The sequence below is a fragment of the Lolium perenne genome, chromosome 7, assembly GCF_019359855.2.
Source record: "Lolium perenne isolate Kyuss_39 chromosome 7, Kyuss_2.0, whole genome shotgun sequence".
Classification (NCBI taxonomy): domain Eukaryota; kingdom Viridiplantae; phylum Streptophyta; class Magnoliopsida; order Poales; family Poaceae; genus Lolium; species Lolium perenne.
In genome coordinates, this window is record NC_067250.2 from 59413887 (window position 1) to 59436318 (window position 22432).

Here is a 22432-nt window from a genome sequence, read left to right on the forward strand (position 1 = left end):
ATTAAGATACTCGACTGTTGGTGGAGGCATTTTTTCTGCCATAAACACCTGTCGTGAGATTACTTTCTGAGCTCTATTGGATGGCCTTCCCTTCTGAATCATCGATACCGCTCCGTTGGAGTTAGGATCAACATAAGGTGGTGGTGGAGGTGCTGCCGCTATTCTGAGCTGATGTCGATTGTCGTCTGTAATCGCGGGGGGAGGTGGTAAGTGAATCTCACTCCTTGGTTCTCGAGGATTTCTCTGTGCTGCCCGAGCGTTAGCGTGCTCTGCCCACCTTAGCATTGCCTGGAAATTGCGACAATCTTTCTGCAGATGTCCTGACTGTCTTTTTCCGTTGCTGTCGAGGAAAAAATGCATCTGACACGGCCCATTCATCATCTCTTCAGGAGACACGAAAGGCCTCGGGAACCTAGGACCGCTATTTTGCCTGTTGTTTCGAGAATCGTCTCTATTATCGCCTCGCTGCTCATTGCTTCTCTGATAATCATCTCTGTTATTTCCTCCTGTGTTTGCCCGAAAACCTGCCGAAATTTGTCCTGGAGCGTCATAGTGCGGGTACTGCCGAGGAAATCGTCGCCTCGGTTGATAATTTCGACCACGGTCCTCCTCTGGCGACCTGTGCCGTTTGTTGTGGACAGCATCTTCTCCATCTGCCCATCTGTTTGCTATTTCCATTAACGCGGATACTGTCTTTGGGTTGGTCCTTCCCAAGTCCTCGACAAAATCTCCACGCCTGATTCCTGCGACAAACGCATCTATCGCTCTCTCGTCAGATATATTTTCTGCCGAGGTTTTGATGATGTTCCACCTTTGGATGTATTTTCTCATTGGCTCGTCTGGCTTTTGTCGACATGCTCTCAACTCCTCTAACGACGCAGGTTTTTTGCACGTGGACCTGAAGTTCTTGACGAACACGTCCTCGAAGCTTTCCCAGCTGTCGATAGATCCTGGAGGAAGTTTCTTTATCCAAGATCGTGAGGCTCCACTTAAATGCACCTGGATGCTTTGCATAGCTGTTGCCCTGGTTCCTCCTGTAAGCTTCACTGTCTCGAGATAATCAACTAGCCAATCCTCTGGATCTTGAAGGCCGTCGAATTTCTTGAAGTTGTCAGGTAACTTGAATCCTGAAGGGACTCGAGTTTTTCGGACTCGCCTCGTGAAGCACGGCAAGCCACACATATCCTCGTCGTTAAGCTCCGGGGATTGCCGATGTTCCCTTCTGCTTTGCCGTGCTCTATCGACCCTTGCTTGTGCTGCCGTGTCTCTTGCTCCACTTGGTCCTTCAGGGGCTGCCGCTGTTACTGCTGCAGGTCGTGGACTATTTTGCCTTGCCGCTCCTTCGGGAGGCGTTGATACAAACGCTGTCCCCATAGCTCCAACTCCTGCTATCGCCATATTGTATAGTGTTTCCCTTGGATCGCCTGGAGGTGGTTTAGATGCGAGGATAAAAGCATGTGTCGCCATATACCCAGCCTCTGGTGTCTTAGGGATGATGTTTCCTTTTGTATCTATAGACATAAAGGACATGTCGAGGTTTTGGACCAAGTGCTCTCTTTCTGCTTCGGGTATATGTTGCAATCTTGATCTTGCTCTGTTCCGAGCCTCCCTGTGGCTATCACCCGAAGTTCTAGATTGTCGACTTAGATCTGCCCTTCTCCTGCTGGATGCAGAAGCTGCCTCCTTTCTCCTGTTTAACTCAGCTGTCTATTTTTCCAATTCTCTTGCAGCTCGTGCGAGCCTATATTGATATGCTTGCAATTCCTCTGGCGTGGCTGTAGTGGCCATTGGTTCTGAGCCGTCCATAGCTCTCGCGGCTCTATCCCACGCTGCTTGCGGGAGTTGAACTCTGTGTCGTGGCTGTAGCCCGACGTACTTATTGCCCAGGCCTCGTCGCAGATCGAAGGGATCGACGTATGGATTTCCCAGATCGTCGAAAGCCTCAGATGTTTCCTCTTGATCATTATTTGGCTCTTCAATGGCATAAATCTGATGATATTTTGTATTCAGATCTATGTTGGGTTTGGTGACACCATCGTTGAGATTGATGAAGACCTTGCCCACTGTAATAGATTTGTCGATGAAGTCGTAACTGTCGACACTGCTTGAGCTATCACTTATATATGAGTCCGCAGATGACTCAAACGACATGTCGCTGAAGATCTTGGCGAGTTTCTCTCTTGCCCTTGTGCTGACGTAGCGTGTCGATGAAGTTTCTTCTCCTCCTGATTCTGTTCACGATGTATAGCTTGAAAAATCGGAATCGACCACCGACGATCCCGACGAAATCGGAATTTCGACACGATACGATCCTTCCTTCTCGACGCGAAAGCGAAACCTTCCGAACGTCATCTCCATAGGCTCCGCCAGATACGCATATGCATCCAAACGGGAGGGTGGGTGAGGAACAAAATCGACAGGACCAGCAGCGATCTGTTTACCTCGATCCATTGCGTTGCTTGCGGTTGATGACGTCGAAGATTTTGAACGTGCCATCGAGATCAGATCCTTACGCCTCTAGTTCCCACAGACGGCGCCAATTGACAAGGTATTAACTTGTCAATGCCTATGGATTGTAGGCTAGGGTTTAGTTGGAAGTAGAGGGCAAGTAGATCTCGAAGGTTTCAGCCGAAAAGTACTCGACGATTATGAAAACTAGGGTTTGTAAACAATGATTCGATGCCTTCCTCGTCCCTCGACTCCCCCTTTATATAGGAGGCAGAGCCGAGGGATTCGTGTTGTACAAGTTTACAAAGTCCGGGACGGTTTCTAACTCATCCCGCCAGATTACAAATAACGCTTCCTATTACAACTCTAACTTTCCTTAATAATATCTTGGGCATCCGAATCTTCTTATTCTTCGGGTAGTGGGCCTTCAGTAAACCCTGGGTACTATCTTCGGCAAGCCCATTTGGGATGCCTATGTCATCAGGTGACAGAGTAATAGCTACGAGACTAGTCATGATAACAAAATAAAGTAAATGCAAGTAACTAATTTTTGTGTGTTTTTAATACAGAGAACGCAAACAAGACAGTAAAATAAAGTAAAGCAAGTAACTATTTTTTTTGTATTTTGATATAAGAAAGCAAACAAAGCAGTAAATAAAATAAAGTAAACCAAGAAAAAAACAAAGTAAAGAGATTGGAAGTGAGAGACTCCCCTTGCAGCGTGTCTTGATCTCCCCGGCAATGGCGCCAGAAAAAGATTTGATGGCGTGCAGTTGACGTGGAAGTTAGAAATCTCTGTGGTGTAACTTTTCTTCAGGTCCCCGGCAACGGCGCCAGAAAAAGAGCTTGTTGACGCGTAAAGCACACGCCCGTTGGGAACCCCAAGAGGAAGGTGTGATGCGTACAACAGCAAGTTTTCCCTCAGTAAGAAACCAAGGTTATCGAACCAGTAGGAGTCAAGGAGCACGTGAAGGTTGTTGGTGGCGGAGTGTAGTGCGGCGCAACACCAGGGATTCCGGCGCCAACGTGGAACCTGCACAACACAATCCAAATACTTTGCCCCAACTTAACAGTGAGGTTGTCAATCTCACCGACTTGTTGTAAACAAAGGATTAAATGTATGGTGTGGAAAATGATGTTTGTATGCGAAGAACAGTAAAGAACAATGTTTGCAGTAGATTGTATTCAGATGTAAAAGAATGGACCGGGGTCCACAGTTCACTAGTGGTGTCTCTCCAATAAGAAATAGCATGTTGGGTGAACAAATTACAGTTGGGAAATTGACAAATAAAGAGGGCATAACAATGCATATACATATCATGATGAGTAGAGTGAGATTCAATTGGGCATTACGACAAAGTACATAGACCGCTATCCAGCATGCATCTATGCCTAAAAAGTCCACCTTCGGGTTAGCGTCCGCACCCCTTCCAGTATTAAGTTGCAAACAACAGACAATTGCATTAAGTATGGTGCGTAATGTAATCAACACAAATATCCTTAGACAAAGCATTGATGTTTTATCCCTAGTGGCAACAGCACATCCACAATCTTAGAACTTTACATCCTTTGTCAGATTTAATGGAGGCATGAACCCACTATCGAGCATAAATACTCCCTCTTGGAGTTACAAGTATCAACTTGGCCAGAGCCTCTACTAGCAATGGAGAGCATGCAAGATCATAAACAACACATATATGATAGATTGATAATCAACATATTCATCGGATCCCAACAAACACAACATGTAGCATTACAAATAGATGATCTTGATCATAATAGGCAGCTCACAAGATCGAACAATGATAGCACATGAGGAGAAGACAACCATCTAGCTACTGCTATGGACCCATAGTCCAGGGGTGAACTACTCACACATCAATCCGGAGGCGATCATGGTGATGAAGAGTCCTCCGGGAGATGATTCCCCTCTCCGGCAGGGTGCCGGAGGCGATCTCCTGAATCCCCCGAGATGGGATTGGCGGCGGTGGCGTCTCTGGAAGGTTTTCCGTATCGTGGCTCTCGGTACAGGGGTTTTCGCGACGAAAGCTATAAGTAGGCGGAAGGGCAGGGTTGGAGGCGGCGTGAGGGGCCCACCCCATAGGGCGGCGCGGGGCCCACCCTGGCCGCGCGGCCCGGTGGTGTCGGCGCCTCGTCGCCCCACTTCGTATCCCCTTCAGTCTTCTGGAAGCTTCGTCGAAAAATAAGACCCTAGGCGTTGATTTCGTCCAATTCCGAGAATATTTCCTTTGTAGGATTTCTGAAACCAAAAACAGGAGAAAACAACAACTGGCTCTTCCGCATCTTGTCAATAGGTTAGTGCCGGAAAATGCATAATAATGACATAAAGTGTGTATAAAACATGTGAGTATCATCATAAAAGTAGCATGGAACATAAGAAATTATAGATACGTTTGAGACGTATCACATATCGTACTTATCGTCTACCTGTACCCCGCTAAGCTTCACCCATTTGCACCGAAACAAAGGGACCTTAAAAGTAGGTCCATAGTCAAGTTCCCATATCTCCTCTGTGTACCCATAATATGTGGTGGTCTGCCCATATTTACTATTCCCTTTATATTCGACGAGAAACCAGACGGAACCTTGATACTGAATATGGCTTCAAAAAAGATTTCCTTCTCTTCTTTGGTAAGAGCGTAGCTGGCAGGCCCTTGAAACTGCCCTGGATGATTGCCGTATCATCCTTTATGACGTTGCTGGTTCTCTCGTGCTTCTGTTGTATCTTTTGTCTTCCCATACACGCCCAGGAAACCTAGAATATTCACACAAAGATTCTTGGTCAGGTGCATCACGTCGATTGCAGAGCGGACTTTCAGGACTTTCCAATATTCTAGCTCCCAAAATATAGATTTCTTCTTCCACATGGGCGCGTGTTCGTCAGCATCTTTCGGAACAGGTCGACTTCCTGGACCCTTTCCAAAGATAACATTTAAATCCTTGACCATGTCAAATACATCAGCACCACTACGGGGGACAGGCTTCTGACGGGGTTCTGCCTCGCCATTTAAATGCTTGCCTTTTTTCCTTAAGGCATGCCTGCGCGGAAGAAAACGACGATTGTACGGGTACACATTTTTTCTACTTTTTCGAAATATTTACTTTCAGTCTCATCTAAACAGCATGCATTGTATCCCTTATTCGTATGTCGTGAAATGTTATTAAGAGCAGGCCAATCATTGATGGTTATGAATAGCAATGCTCGTAGGTAAAATTCTTGTTCGGTGTGCTCATCCCACACACGTACACCTGGTTTGGCCTACAACTTCAAAAGTTCATCAACTAATGGCCTTGGGTACACATCAATGTCGCTGCCGGGTTGCTTTGGGCCTTGGATAAGCACTGGCACCATAATGAACTGTTGCTTCATGCACAACCAAGGAGGAAGGTTGTAGATACATAGAGTCACGAGCCAGGTGCTGTGAGTGCAACTCTGCTCCCCAAAAGGATTCATGCCATCTGTACTTAGACCAAACCATAAGTTCCTTGCCTCACCTGCAAAATCCGGGAACTCTCTCTCGATGTTTCTCCGTTGCCGATCATCAGCGGGGTGCGTCAACATCGCGTCTTTCTTACGTTCTTCAATGTGCCATCGCAACAACTTGGCATGCTCTTTGTTTCTGAACAAACGTTTCAACCGTGGTATTATGGGAGCATACCACATCACCTTCGCAGGAACCCTCTTCTTGGGTGGCTCACCCTCAACATCACCAGCGTCATCTCTTCTGATCTTATACCGCAATGCACCGCATATCGGGAGTTTATTCAAATTCTCATACTTCTCACCGCGGTAGAGGATACAGTCATTAATGCATGCATGTATCTTATGCACATTTAATCCTAGAGGGCAGACAAGCTTCTTTGCTTCATACGTACTGGCGGGCAATTCGTTCTTCCTTGGAAGCAACTTCTTTAATATTATCAGCAAATTTTCAAATCCCGAGTCAGTCACACCGGCCTCTGTCTTCCATTTCAGCAATTCCAATATGCTACCCAGCTTTTTCTGCCCATCTTCACAACTTGGATACAACAATTTTTGCTGGTCCTCTAACATCTTGTCGAACTACAACCTCTGCTTATCTGTGCCACAGTCTCTCTTTGCATCAGAAATGGCCCGACGAAGATCATCATCACTAGGCTCATCTGGTGCCCGTTCTTCACCTCCTTCTTCTTCATTGTCTTTCATTGCGGCGTCATCGTATTCAGAGAACATAGATCGGTAGTTGTCATTGTTATCTTCGTCATCGCCGTCTTCCATCATAACCCTTTCTTCTCCGTGCTTGGTCCAAACATTATAGCCGGACATGAATCCGTGCCGAAACATGTGGCTCTGAATGTCTCTTGAGCAAGAGTAATCCTTCTCATTCTTACATTTCAGACATGGACAATAAATAAAACCTTGCTTCGACTTGTTGGCCTCGGCCACAAGCAGGAAAGATTTCACCTCTCTGAAAGCGGGATCGGACCGGTTACCGTACATCTATGGATGACTCATCTGCACCATAAGTACAATTATGTATCAAATGCAAATCACCATGCTAAAATTAGTATTGTGCGGACTATATATATGAGAAAATAGTTACTAACCTTTTAGGACAAAAAGAGAAGAAATCTTACTCTATTAAATAAAATCAAGTGGCTTCCTCACAAACATTTCATCAAACACCTCTTATGCACACGAAGATTTTTTTTGCATAAACCTCCACCTTTCACCACCAAGGAAAAAAATGTACGGAGGTGGGGGGGGGGGGGGGAGGGCTAGCTGTGCATATATAGACCTGGATCTTTTATCGCGGGTGGTGGCTCAAACCGGAACAAAAGGTGTGCCAGCAGGCCGCAGAAGGCCTCAGACCCTTTTGTCCCGGATGGAACCACCACCCGCGACAAAAGGTTCCTAACGGACCGAGACAAATGGCCCGTGCCCTCCAGCTGGTTTCGGGGCGACATGTCTAGACCATTTGTCCCGGCTCCAGACTGGGCCGGGACAAAAGGCCTGGACAAAAACCCAATTTCTACTAGTGTTTTGCTTTCTGCTCATGTATATGTATGTACGTACCAAATGCCTTTCCTAAAAGCAGCACGTACTGTACGTAAGCCCAGCGAACCAAACGTATTAATGCATTTGCAAATTGCAAGCGACGAGCACACAGTGGTTAGCTACTCGACTTTTCCATTAACATAAGTCTTTCTCTCCACGCATCTCTATTTCCTTTTCGAGGAGGTTTAATACTTTCGTGACCACATTAGCTTGCTGGCGATCGATGCGTATGTACAGTTATCTCTAAGGACGCGGCTAATTCCTGGTCGATCGGAATCAGCTTAATTCCCGGTCAACCTAATTTTATGTGTAATTCACGTGTAACTAGGATAAAGGATATGCAATTATACATACATATGCAATTACACATCTATGTGTAATTCTCATATGCACGAATCACAATGTAAATCTAACGGTCGTTGTACTTAGTTCCTAGCTAACCTGGAGTTAGCAATCCGGTATCTCTAATGGCGAGTTGCAACCATAAAATGTACGGTGGTGTCGACATTCGTTTCACTCTAAATGTATATATACATGTATATATATGTCCCTTAAATCGATGGCTAACTATCCCAAGGTTACAGTCCTAGAATTGCCGCTGCTGAGTCAGCTCCGACATCATGTCAACTCCGATGTGCTGGTTGTGGAAACATGATACAATCAGCCTAAGCAGAGGAATAATTGACCTACAAAAATGCATTTGCAAGATAGACATATAGTAAAAATATACGATAGCCCCAAAACTAGCCGGCACAATTTGAACCCAATAGATAGCCGGCAGCCTCACGCCGCCTCCTATGTTCAAGGGCCGAGTTGGAAGCGCCAATACTACAGTCCATGTAGGATTTCATATACGGGTCCCCCTTGTTCCCCCTTGGCAGCCGCATACGCCCATTTCCCATCCCCTCCATCCATCCCGATCCGCGTTCCATCCCGCTAGATCTCCATCGTTCTTTTCCTTCCACCCATCCATCTAGAATTAATCACCACCACCACCTATGCGATCGCCACCTCCGGCCAACTCGCCACCGTTGGTTGGTCAGAACAACCGACGGTGCCACTGTTTGGATTATTATGTGAAACTATCTATGTGTTCGAACATATTAGTACTGTTTGAATTATTGTTTAAAAGTATGCAAAAATATTGTAATTTGACCAAAGAAATCCTATATTTTTTTGTGGGCTCTCTATTGGGACCGTCGGTGTAAAATGGCCGTCTCTAGAATTAGGGAGCTTGTGCCAGCACCTCAAATAGTGTCAAGATGCTGCTGCCGGCGCACGCCAGTGGAGATGCTCTAAGTAGAGATAGCATCACACCCACGCCACAACTTTAGTCCGTCCACTTAGAGTGATCTTGATTCGGTTTAGTGAAAGAAATTTAGAAATTTCTGATGCACAAATTCATAATTAAAAGCAGAACCAAACTACGTGTACATTGATCTAGGGTTGTCATCATACAACCACGGAGTGTTTAGGAACGAATAATGCAATATTTTTGAACAAACAAAACGGTCTCTCGGTGACAAGTAAACAGCTGTTTAGGGAATCATGCACAAGTCAACAATTTGATTGGTCGATCGACGCCCCCCATTGATTTAAGTTCAGATCGCAGATTTGATCTTGGGAAACACGTCGGGCGATGATGGCCGCGATGTGCGGAAGGCCGGGCGCATCAGCTTGCTCATCTCCTCCGTGAACTTGTCCATGGCGTGGCCGGGCAGGCACACGGGCACGGCGATGCCCTCCTCGCCCATGGCGTTCTTGACGGCGATGAGGAAGCTAGCGACTCCGGGGATGGCGCCGACGCCGCCCTTCGCGGGGCCAGCGTACACAGGTTTGCCCCAGCCGTAGTCTAGGTCACGGATGCCGGACCTGGTCAGGTCCGACATGAGGTACGCGCGCACCACTGTGAAGTGCGGCCGCCCTCGCCGCACCATGAGTCGCGCCACCGAGCGCACGTACTCCACGTCCACCTCTCTCTTGGCCTTCATTACCAGTTCTACGGCGTAGCTCACTGGGTTGGCGCAGAGGTCGCCGGCGGTGGAGACGGCGACCGGGAACGCGAAGGCGTTGCCGTAGTAGCCGACGGGGATGACGGGGCCGCTCTGCTGCGGCTTCCGGCCGCCGCGGACGCTGATGAGGCAGATCATACGCATCTCCTCGTCGGCGGCGGGGGCCAGCGCCACCGTGCGGCACCGCCACAGGCACCCTGTGAGGACCTCAAACGTGGTGGCGCCGCGACGGAGTGCCGGCGGGAGGTGGGAACGGGCGGCGGCGACCTCCCTGGGACCGAAGAAGAAGGAACTGTGCGTCATGGAATCGAGGGGCACGATCGTGCCTTTGGTGTCCGGCACGTCGTCATACTCGCGGTGCGCGAATGCTCTAGGCGCCCGCGCCAGGTCGTCGTCGGGCGGCGCCATGAGCAGCTCGCGCCCCCACACCGGCCGCACCGTTGGTGCCACCGCTCCCCGCGCCAGCTCTGCCACGGCCGCCAGGAACTGCACTAGCCCCGGCCCGTCCGCCACTGCGTGCTGTATCTTCACCGCCATGATGAAGCCTCTGCACGCTAGCCGTGTCACCTGCATGAATTAAAAGGCACATGCATGCATGCATCGGATGTCGGTTACTAACGTGCAGGTTGACGAAAAGAAAAGCTCCGCTTGTGTTATATGTACACGACTAAACGTTAACTAGCTTGCAAGTCGACGACAAGAAAAGTGTTTTCGTACAGACGTATACCGTATACGTACCTGGAAGTGGAGGAGTGGCGCGTCGAGGAGGTCCGAGGAGCCAGGAACGTCGAAGAGGAGCTCGTCGAGGCACGGGAACGGCGGCTGCAGGGCGGCGCCGAACTGGTCGAGGCGAACGTCGGCGTCGGCCTCAACGAACAGCACGCCCTCGCCGGTGCAGTCGACGGCGAGTTTGCGGCCCTCGAGCTCCCTCAGCCGCCCGGCGAGAGGGTAGTAATGCACAAGCGCGGCGGCGACGGCGTCCCGGAGCACCGGCACGGGGTCTTCACCCCGACCTTCGTGCTGCCGGAAGAAATGGATGGCGGGGATGTAGAAGCGCAGCCCTTCCTGATCATCGATGTCCGAGAGCGGCTTCAGCTCCCGCGGCGTCGGTCCCGATGGCACCACCAGCACCGGTGGCTGCCTGCGCACCGTGAACTTCAACGCCGACGAGTTCGCCATGCCCATGCACTCACTAGTCACGTCGTGTATGAAATTCTAGGCCGGCAGCTAATGCACGACGAGCGAGGAGGTAGAAGGTGACGATCAATATACTTTGTGTGAGTCTTGCGTGTCGACTGCTGCCACGTATATATAGCGGACGTACGTGTACGTATACCAAACTAAAAGGGCCCAAGCGCACACATAACAAGTTACTTGTACGTAGCTACAGCCGGTTTGTCAAGTCGCGTCTCGTATCGGCCAACCCACACGTCCCACCAAACAGCCGGCCCACCGCTCGTCGTGCGGCTCGTCCAGCGCGCGTACTTGTCCTCGTTGCTCCCCATGCATGCAAGCTAGCGCGGGCTCTCTCTCTCTACCACATGCAAACAGCTGCCTATTAGCTAGTACTAGAAGGACCTCGCGCGCGCTGCTGCACGCGTTATTTCTTACCATCATCATAAATATATGTATTTTATTTCTTCCAAATTTTGGACATGGTGGTTAGTGTATTTTCTATTTTTGGTTGCACGTCACGGGTCCATCTCTTATTTACACATGTGGTTTGTGTATTTTCATCTTTGATGCATGTCACAGGTCCATTTCTTGTTTAGTCAAGTGCAATGAAAAAAACTCCAGACTAAAATGTATGATGAAAGCACACGGTCCAAATCAAAATATCCACAGCTCCGTGCAAAAAAAAAAAGGAAAAAAATGTGGAATCCTATACACCTCAAAATCTGCCTAGACCTAGAGTTATAATTGTGCTTCGAATTCAAGGACCTTATACGAAACATATATAGATCCAAATGTCACAAAGGTACAATTTTGTGCAGATATCTTCCTCAAACGTTAGACGAAGACTGAACTTTTAGGAACAGGTAAGTATGCTTTAATATTAAGGCCAAAAGCAAATGAAGGCATATTACTATCAAATGTTTCTCTTTGTAGGTCTGCAAGCATCTGACCATCATTTTCTTATTTATTAGGACACAAAAACTATATACTTATTTTCTTATGAGGCACATATTCAATGTGCTAGTTTCTCTATGCAAAATAATATACCAATTTTGGGTATACTTTTTTCAAGTTTCTAATAGATAGAAATGGTGCTTTGTGACTCCAGATTTTCATATCAAGCGTGAAGCATATGGCAGACAAAAAATACACAAATGGATAGCACCAAACATGCTAGACAGCCCGACATTCCTTCTTCAGAGGAGTGACAGTAGGTTAACAATGTTAGACTGTATAGTTTGTTTTCTTTCTTCTTTCTTTCTTCTTTTTTCTTTGCTCTTTTGTTGTACACCTTGTTTGCTCCCGTCTTCTTGGTGGATTCTTCTAATATATAATGACGCATGATTTGGCATATTTTCGAGAAAAAAGATAGCACCAAACATTAAGTCATTACGAAAGCTTATAAAGTTATCATTGCAATCAACTATAACTATTTTGGGTCTTGTTACAAACTGAGGATTCATGCCAACCTTTTCCTTCTAGCCACCCACAAGAGACTTCAGTTTAAAATTTGGAAGTGCTATATGGTACTAATGGAAATATAGTGGGCAGTGGCTTTAGTTCAGTCGTGATAAATGGCCCAAAAAAGAAAATCAGATGCATTTCTTCTTCTCTACATAAATATGTTATAACCATTAATAGAAAATCAAGGGTAGAAAATCAAGGGTAGTTAAACCCTAACCCTGCTAAAACTATTTGAATGCTAGGTTGGTTCAGCATTGAAGCAGGTGTGCTCCCATGTACAAAGGAGATTTGGGAAGTTAGGAATATATTAATTGGCCAGCACAAACAATCACGGAGAAATGGATTGGTTGTGAAACACTCTAAACCTGTGTAATTGTTGCAGACAGCAAACAAAATGAAGCAAGGCAATAGAATTAAAAAAACATAGTATATAAGATGATGACATGAGAAATACAGAAAGTTAATACTGTTTACAAATCTGAACTTGTTACCAACAAGTTACAACACCATGCAGTGTATGATATCAAAACAATAAAATGAAGACAATATAATTCTGAACTAAACTACAATTTCTCATTCAATTTTCCTTCTCTTTCAAGAAATCAAGCACTTTTGGAAAACTTAACGATATTGCATATCCAGATTAATAAAAAGCTGAGCGACAAGTACATGTAAGCCAACTAAAAATTGTACAAACTAATTTATAACAAGACTTGTGTTACAGTTCATCAAATAAACATGAGTAAACACAATATGGCCAAATAGACACATAATTCTCATGTTTGATCGGAGTTGCTGCTTAACCTGAGCATTTTGGTGATACTTTCTGTAATGTCTCACATGGTCTATTTTGAGTAAGTTAATTTTCGTGTTTGATTGGAGTTGCTGCTTGAGCATTTCGGTGACACTTTTTGTAATTTCTTTCGTAGTCTATTTTGATAAAGTACATAGTGAGCTGTACTAAAAAGAGAAACTGGAGCTAGTAGTTAGTTCAAACAAATGACATGTCGTCGGATCAAGGGACCTCAATAAACTTAGGTAATTTGTATCTCTTCAGCACCTGCACTCCTGGCTAAAAAGGCTCACTGTCCCAGGATACTACATCACACGAATAAAAAAATACAGTAAAAAGAAACATATTGGAACAAGAAACTGGAAAATGCTAGATAGGCCAGTATAATATTTGCGAAGACTATAGATTCTTCAAGGATGTTGGTCAACCCTATGGTCCAACACTGAGAAGAGTTTTGTTTACCAAATGATGCAAATGTTTATATGTGGGGCACGAATATCATTTCTATTACTAAGACTTCAACATAAATGGTTAAGGAAAAGTTAAATTATAGTGCCATGCTCGAACTTACAACGGGAAGATAAAGATCAGTCCCCATGACTAACTTTGTTATAAGAAATACAAAAAAAATATGTTTGTGGTTTACTACCAGGAAAATTTTAAACCAAAAATGTGCAAACTCTGGAGAGGAAAGTGGTCATGTTGTTAACATAGGTGGAGAAAAGAAATTGTGCTCATGAACATCATGATCTTGAGAAACGTATTAGGAGTATCAGTGTAAAACTGGTGGTTAAGATTTTTTTTAATTAATCTAACTATCATACGTTGTTTTCTTTAGAAGTAATCAAACTTTTTCCTCACCCTATATACATTGTTACACCTACAACATCATTGTAAGAGAAAACAGATCACTCGGAACGATATAAAACCAATCAAGAGTCATGAAGGATTGGAAATGGCACTGATGGAAAAGATAGAAGCACATGAAAGAGAATAGTCTTCTGGAAAACAATTGCATGACATCGCGATTCTTTTTGCTGGAGAAATAGTCTTCCTGAATCCATAATGCTGGGAAAGAATAAACAACATCTCCTAAGAGAAATTCTTGTATGGGGGAGTACTTCTGACCTAAGATTAGAGCCATATCGCTCCAACATTATCTGAGTAGGAACTTTGCCACAAATCACTTAAAGTAGGATTTTTATTTCAAGTATTTAACGCAAAAAAATATCCTAAACAACTGATCAAGTCTCTGTGAGGCATTACAACAACATGGTATGGTGGGTACTCGCACAAATATGTATGTGCATAATGTATTGAATGGAACTAATCCCAAATTAACATGTTAGATCATGACCCATGCCTGGGTACCTTTTGCCAGAAGGTAAATAAGAGCGAGGACTGACATTGCTACTCAGTGGCATAAACCACCAATCGACATGCTCTAATGTTGTAGTACCATACCTCTATCCCTATTCATCGATGGCGTTGTGAGCGTGTCGCGGCCCTGCAGTGCTGACTGGAATAACTTGGGATGTATTGCTAGATACAGGGACTCATCACTCATGTTAGGCCAAAGTCATAGACGTCTCTGTCAGACTCTTGAGAAAGGGTGGCCAGGTTTGAGAAAGAAGGCTGGCCAGCATGAGGCGGGTGGCCAGAGACGACAACGGGTCGGCAAGCTAAGAGGAAGGATGGCCGATTGATGATCTGGACGCCGCCATTGCCAGAATTAAGCGATCCGCCCTAGGAACCAAACTCGACGCTGCAATCAGACAGGGTGAGGACGGAAGAGTGGGCATGACGGAAGAGTTTGTGTGAGCACATGCGACCAAACTCAGCAATTTTTATCGGGGGAGTGGGGGATCGGCGGTACCGTGTTTCCTCTCTGCTGCGCCGTTACCCTGCCAGAAGCATCTGCTAGCGGCCTCACCCGTCCCATCCCAGCATGCCGATCTGCTGCAATCCACCATGGATTAGGATTCCTGGGCGGCAGCCTCACCAACGCCCAGCACAAATACAGAGCACACACAGCCATACAGTGCAACTACCACGGAAGATGAAAGAAGAATACGAACAGGGACGAACCAGCGCGGGACAAACCGCCCCGGAGAAAACAAGCGGATAAAGCGGCAGCGCCAAGAGCCACCCTCACCGTCGGAGCTCAGACGGCGAGGAGGCCACCACCAAGGGCAGAAAACCCACCATCGTAACAAGAAGCAAAAGAGAAAGATCCAACCCCTGGTCAACATAGAAGCGAACCGACCCGTCAGAAGACTCGGCGCAACGCCACGGACCTGTGACAAAACTTTAGCAGGCCAACCACCGCCTCCCAAATCCACGGACAGCCAAATCCTAATTCACCCGCAGATAGGCCCAATGAAAACGACGTGTGAATCCACCAGAAACGCTCGGAACCCTGGGAGCTTAGAGCTCTTAGGGACTAGCTAGCACGTCCTCTCTCAGCTAGCTACTGCTTTTTCTCTTAGGGCATCTTCAACGGGCGTGTGAGCGACCGTTTACGTCCGCTCGGTCCTAAAATGCGTCTGGCACTACCTTCAGCGGGGCGACGCATAGTGACCGGACCGTCCGCGCCGACGCAAACCTGGTCCAAATATGCGCCAGGTTTGCGTCTCTGCGGACGTTGTGCGGACGAAGCGGTCGTCCGCCTGGTCCTCGCACGGGCCCGCCTGGCAGGGGCACAACTGCTTCGTCCTCCGTGGCATTACTTATGGGCGGCGCGCTGTAGCCTTTCCAGGGCCGCGTTAATGGCGCGCCTCGGCTTCCGCGAGCGTGCGCAGCTGGGCGACGTCGCAGTGGCAGGACATTGAAGACGAGATGGCGTCCGAGCCTCTTAAAGGGGCGCTGCCGGCGCCCATTTCCCCAACCACACCATTGCCAGAGCCCACACTATCCACCCCACCGACGCCATGGGGAAGAAATGCTGGCCGTTCCGCAAGACCAAGAATGAGGCTAGCGGCTCACGGTCCGGCAAGAAACCATGGGTCGGCCGGTACGTCCGCGTCGAGCTCGCGCGCCAGCTATCGGAGGAAAATCGGCTGGTACCATGGCCGGACGCGAACTTGCCTGGAGGGGGCTGGTACCTCAACTCGAGGTGATGAGGACATCCCTACTACACTACTACCTCCGTTATTGCAAGATGAAGATGATGCTGCTGTGAAGCTCAAGTCCAATGAAGTCAGGATTGGACCAATGACACGAGCTCGTGCGAAGCTACTTAAACAACAGGTGAATTTGTTCCTAAGTGATACTTTGATCGATGAGAACTTTATACTACCTAAGACCTATTACTTATGTATGATCAGGTACGAAGAGGGAGCAAGCATCACACGAGGAGGAGAGGAGCAGCTGGACAAGAAGCTGGACATGGAGCTGGACATGAAGACATCCCATGGACGCGCGAGGGAGGAGCGGGATGCATGCACGAGGGAAGAAGAAGAAGTCCAGGCCGGCCCTAGGCCTGGCCAGACCGGCCGCCACGCCGGCGCGCCCGGTCCCAGGCCCAGTCCAACCGGCGCCCGACCGGCTGAGCCCGACGCCAACCGGACCCCAGCCGGTGCCAACCGGGCACCGTCCAGAATGCCCCGACGTCTAGCCCGGTCACCACCCGGCGCCAGGCCCGGTTTCAACTGGCCTGACCCGGTCCCAGGCCCGGTCGACCGGTTCCTGAGCCGGCCGTGTCCGAGTCTGTCTCGACCAGATCCCGATCTGGGTCGATTATTCTTGTATTTTCTCGAACCCTGGTCATCCTGAACCCCTATATAAGTGCCCAGGACGCCCCTAAATTAGGTTGAGACCACGTTTAAGATAAACCCCGGTTCATAGTTGATTGCTTTGCAACTCTATGGAATTCTTACACCATATTGCATTGATTTGGTGTAAACCCTGAAAAGTCTTGTGTGATCTGCTGTTCCATTGGGAATTAGACGGTTGCAACTTACCGCTTCGTGGTCGGCGGCTACGTGCGCAAGTGTGTGGAGTTGCGAATATCTTGCAGGGTTGAGAGCTGTTGCATTGGCGACAGAGACCAATCGAGAGATCTCGTTGCGTCATACAAGTTATCATCCACTTCGTTATCAAGTTATCTCCGTTGTGTTCATCCCGTGATCATCATCACCACCGTGCTTACTGAGAAGATCGGGCAACCCCTTATCACGAGGCGCGTGCCGGTACCCCCTCGTGCCGCGCGAGGGCCGAGAGCGTCGGGACGAGGTGCGCTGCCGCCGAGCGATCTTGCCGCCGGATCTTCCCGGAGATCCGGCGTACGCGCTGAACTCCTACAACTGGATTTCTTTCGGGACGTGGGAGTTCGACGCGCGCCGCTGCGCTGGCTACCTCGGCAACGTCGACTACTTCGACCGCGAGATCGCCGCGGAAGAAGAAGAGAACGACCAGGAGGACACAGACGAGGACCCGGATGAGGACGCGGACGAGCAGGTGGAGCGCGCAGGCTACGACCATGACGATAGTGGGCCGACGTGGGATCCGGAGACCCAGCCACCGGACATTACCGAGGAGGAGGCTATTGCCATGGCACTGGCCAACAGCGAGTAGGACGAGCTCAACGAGCTCGCTTTGTGGGACGGGCTCGCAATCCAACCCGCGAGTCCGCGCTCGCGCATGGTAGACCGGCGACTCCTCCGGCCACGCCGACGTGTTCCAACGACCGCGCTCCGGCTGCTGCTCCGACCTGGGATCCCTGGCCACAGCCTCCTGCGTAGACGACAGTACCTCCTCCACCGCCGGTGTACGAGCTTCCATGGTCGACGCCGGATTTCATCAACCTCGTCAGCGACGACGAGCAGTAGGCAACACCTACTTTTATGGCTTTTTTATATTTTTTATTAATGTAAATTATGACTTTATGAATGGAAAAAAATTATGCGCCGTGCCGCTGGAGACACCCCGACGCAAACGGACGCGCGGACGATTTCAACCATTTCGGCCGACGCGCGTCCGTTAGGGCGTCTGAAGGGCATCTCCAATGAAGCGACGCATATCGGACGCCTCAAAGTGGTCGACCGTTTCCATCGCTCCGCGGATATTTCGTTTGCGCCTGGGTGTGTTCCCAGCGGGACGATCCATTTTTTTCAGTAATATTTTTTATTCACCAAGTAAAAAAGCATAATGTACTACAAACTAAAGGAGATACAAGCCCTAGGCTACTTGCTGCCCGACGGCCTGGCCCCGTCGTTGCGTCCTTCCCTCGTATGCTTTTCCGCTGCCTGCCGTGCGGCCGCTAAAGCTCGGTGAGCCGCCGTTGCCTTCCTTTAAGATTTATTTATTTCCATTTTTACACCTCTATTCTCCGGTTTCCCCGTTTCTGGGCGTTCGTGCCGTTCGGATGTACTCCAGAAATAGGTGGGCCAACCCATCGAGAGGCATCAGCTGGTCAAAGCGGTTTTGAGCCCTCCACGATAATCAAGGACGCCATGGAAACATCACCTCCTCATCCTTTTTCTCTAAAAACAAACCAATAGCTCGGATGACCAACCGTCGCGGCCGGAGATGTGGCTTCGATGGAGGCAGGAGAGACGGCCGCTGCGGCGTGGCGTCGACAGGCGTTGCAAGCGGTTGAGGATGTATGTCGCGGTGTAGCGTGGTGGAGCCAGTTCCAGGCACCGGAAACTTAACCGGGGTAGGGTGATGGCAAGGTGCATCCGGCGTGGTGTACGACGTCCTCGTCGACCAGCAGCCGCCGCGGCTCTGCCGCATCGCCTCGTTCGCGGCATCCTCGACCTTCTTGAGCGTCTCAAAGGAGTCGACTAACGCCCTCTGCTCCGCCTCCCTCTCCTTCGAGGTAGGCTCATCAGACGACCAATCGATGTGGGAGGAGTCATCCTCTGCGGCCGTCGCCTCCCTGCGGCGTTCCATCTCGGCGTTGAACGCCGCGTGGGCCGCTCGCTCCTCCTCTGCTTCCTGCTCCGCATCAGCCATGAACTTCACGTCCATGGCCGCGTCGAGGACGTTGTTCGTGCTTTCGTCGTCCTCCAACTCCTCGTCGGAGCTCTCGACCGGGGGAGGTGGAGTCGGAGGTGGAGGCGCAGTAGCCTGGCCACGCTCGGCGCTGCTCATGGCAAAGGCGGAGGGCTGTGTGGAGGCGGCGCTACGGTGGAGGTTGTGCGGCGGCGCTTCGGTGGAGGTTGTTCGGCGGCTAGGGTTTTGTGTGGGAGGAGATGAGATGCGCTCGCCCCTCTTTATATACGCCGGAGGCATGCGAGGGTCGCGACATGCGTGGCATCGCCATTGCTATGTTCGCAGAGGTGGGCGGCGGCCGCTCGGCAGGCGAGTCATCGCCATTAACATGGCGAAGACTGCCGAAGCGAAGCAGCGGCGCTAGTTACTAGCGCGCTTCAGAAGATGCATCGAGCCTGAGTCGCTGTCAGGCGAGCCCGACAAAACGTCCGCCAAACGCGAGCGAACACTCGGCGCGTCCGCAGGGACGCATCCAAGACGCATAGTTGTGCCAGATTTGCATCCTCGCGGACTGCCAGAATACTATGCGTCGGGCCGCTCGGCATGGTTCCAGACATATTTTTCGACAACGCGAACGCAAATGATCGCTTCAGTCCGTTTGCATCACCTCGTTAGAGATGCCCTTAGCTAGCTCTCCTTTAGCTACAGATTCCTATGTTTTAGCTAGCTCTCTCCTTTTTAACTAGCTACACACACGATGCATAAAATAGCTAGCTAGCTCCCACAAGCCCGTGTGGACGCATGAGGCGATTTTTTTAAGAAATAATACACTTTCTATAAATTTACAAATAATACATGATTTTAAAATTTTCTAAATATAAGACTCGGTCGGTCGACAGTTGGCCGACGGTTGTGTGCTGATCGGCCACCGGCCGACCGATCGGTCCGACTGACCTAGTCATAGAGTCGCAAAATTTTGAAATCACGTATTAGTTGTAAAAATACTGAACAAACATATTATTTTTTTAAAAAATCGAGACCATGTGCATGCAGCGGCAGTGAATCGTATAGTATAAAGTAGCTGGCCACCATGATTTTCGTGCGTTTTTCGTGTGGAATCCCCCCACGTAGAGGTAGCGAAATAGGATTCTCCTTTGGCCCTTTTCCATACCGGATTGCTGGCCCGATCGGCTGGCGACCCGGCTGATCCGCGCGAGGCCGCGAGCCATCAGCCGGCTGACCTTAGAGCATCTCTACTCGCCCTCTCCAAAGACCTAATAGCTATTTTGCGGGCCCCAACATAGAAATAGGCATCCAACCGTGGCATTCAAATTTGTTTTTCTCTAGCGCGGTCCAACTCTTCACTCGGCGCCCCTAGGCCGAACCCAATCTACAGGGGTCTAGCGGGGGCGCCGGCGGGGCGAGAAAAACCGCGGGCCAGCCCTATCGGCGACCAGAGCGAAAAACACCCAAGCATTTCTCTCTTCTCGCCCCGTGACCACTGTCGCCACCACAACCACCCCTCGTCGCGACAGACCATTGCCACTAGTAGTACCCACTCCGCCTCCGCGTACGCTCCGCTGCAAACCACCGCCACCTCGCCGGCCCTTCCCACGTCGCCATTCACCCGCTCCCGCCACCGCCGCTACCTCCGTCTCCACCGCGCTCCCACCCTGCACGCGAGGTGTTCGGCCATTTGCCAAGGCGATGGACTCGGACGACGAGGGTGTCATGGCCGCGCTCATGGGCGAGGAGCTCTCTGTCGCGGCTGCGACCAGGGACGCCGCTGGAGAGGACGAGCATCTGCGATCCTCATATCCCTCTTAGCCATGATCGCCGAGGAGGACAAGTCGGTCATTGGTGGCTCTACGCCGCCGCAAGAGAAAGCCTAGGCAGAGGATGAAAGGCTACTTCATGCTCTACGCCGACTACGTCGCCGACGATCCATTGCACGGTGACACCGTATTCCGCCGTCATTTCCGGATTAGTAGGAAACTCTTTCTGAAGGTAGTCGCGAATTTGAGGGAGATCGACTACTTCAAGTTGAAGAGAGACGCCGTCGGTGAGCTTGGTTTCGCGACTATTCAGAAATGCACAGTGGCTCTTCGGATGCTTGCCTATGGAATTGTAGGTGATAGACATGATGACTATTTGTGCATGGCAGAGTTCACAATCATTGATTGCATGTGTACAGATTCTGCAGGGCAATTGTGGCGGTGTTTGGAGAGACCTATCTGCGCACACCCAATGCGGCAGACACAGCTCGAATATTAGCACAAAATGCAGAGAGAGGTTTTCCTAGGATGCTTGGCAGCATCGACTGTATGCACTGGCCATGAAAGAACTGTCCATTTGCACACCATGGCATGTATAAGGGACACAAGGGTGCATGCAGTGTGGTGCTTGAGGTAGTGGCTAGCCAGGACCTGTGGATTTGGCATGCGTTCTTCGGCATGGCAGGATCACACAATGATATCAACGTGCTGCAGTGCTCCGATGTGTTCCACAAGCTTGTCGAAGGCAATGCCCCTCCGGTGCAATTTGAGATCAATGGCCACCAGTATGACAAGGGCTACTATCTTGCATATGGCATCTATCCAAGATGGTAAATATTTGTGAAGACAATCTCGAATCCTGTACCTGGAGGAAAGAAAGCTTGGTTTGCTCAAATGTAGTAGGCTGCCAGAAAAGATGTGGAGAGGGTATTTGGTGTGCTGCAAGCTCGCTTTGCCATTGTCCGATACCCTGCTCTTACATGGTCCATGGAGCAGATGTGGGAGGTGATGACATGTTGTGTCATACTGTACAACATGATCATCGAGAGCGAGAGGGGGTTTCCAGGGTTTGACACTGAACCATATGAACGAATGGGTCCTCTTGCAGATGTTGATCATAATGTGCCTCCCGCATTTGCTGCTTTTCTCGCCAGGCGTCAAGAAGTCCGAGACTCCAACACTCATCACCAACTGCAAGATTATCTGGTGGAGCATTTGTGGACTATCAATGGCGGCGACTAGTTGAATTATTTTTGTGCTATGTTGAACTTGTTGAATTATCTCCAACATTTATTTAAGTTGTAATAAATTATCATTGTTTATTTGATCTTTAAACTTAAAATATATATGAAACTGTATAGGGGGCGTCGTTTGGGGTCCACGTCTAGGCGCCGGCATGCCCCATTTCTAATTTTGCATCGCCCCCCCCCCCTATACGGTCCCTATATGGGCTGCGCCGGACGCCGTATGGGGAGGGCGACTAGAGATGCTCTTAGCATTCGCCCGGTGCTGATAATCCTCCGGAGGTTGGAAAGCTCCGAACCTCCGGCTCCCCCGATCAACACGTGTCCCTCTAAACCACCAGTTTTCTCTCCCACATATGCCTCCAAAGCTAACACAATCGAACCCCCCAAAAAAGCGAAGAAAACAATTGTCGAGGGTGCTCCTCGGCAATGCCCTCCGATAGGGGCTTAGGGTTGATGGAATCCTGCAAGCTAATGATACGTCTCCGACGTATCGATAATTTCATATGTTCCATGCCACATTA

General features: G+C 49.2%; 1 protein-coding gene across 1 annotated transcript; it reads right to left on the minus strand.

The window, feature by feature from the left end:
• Positions 1 to 9108: 9108 nt before the first annotated feature.
• Positions 9109 to 10704, minus strand: LOC127313174 (benzyl alcohol O-benzoyltransferase-like). The gene is made up of 2 exons (XM_051343727.2): positions 10258 to 10704; positions 9109 to 10086 (listed from the first exon to the last, which is right to left on the minus strand). The coding sequence occupies exons 1-2, from the start codon at positions 10702 to 10704 to the stop codon at positions 9109 to 9111; spliced, it is 1425 nt and encodes a 474-aa protein (XP_051199687.1).
• Positions 10705 to 22432: the final 11728 nt, after the last annotated feature.

Bases quoted from the DNA above. Each gene is read 5' to 3' on its own strand.
- LOC127313174 (XM_051343727.2), bottom strand. From the start codon at position 10,704: ATGGGCATGGCGAACTCGTCGGCGTTGAAGTTCACGGTGCGCAGGCAG. The intron at 10,087-10,257 runs GTACGTATACGG...TAATTCATGCAG, and splicing joins CGCCACTCCTCCACTTCCAG to GTGACACGGCTAGCGTGCAG.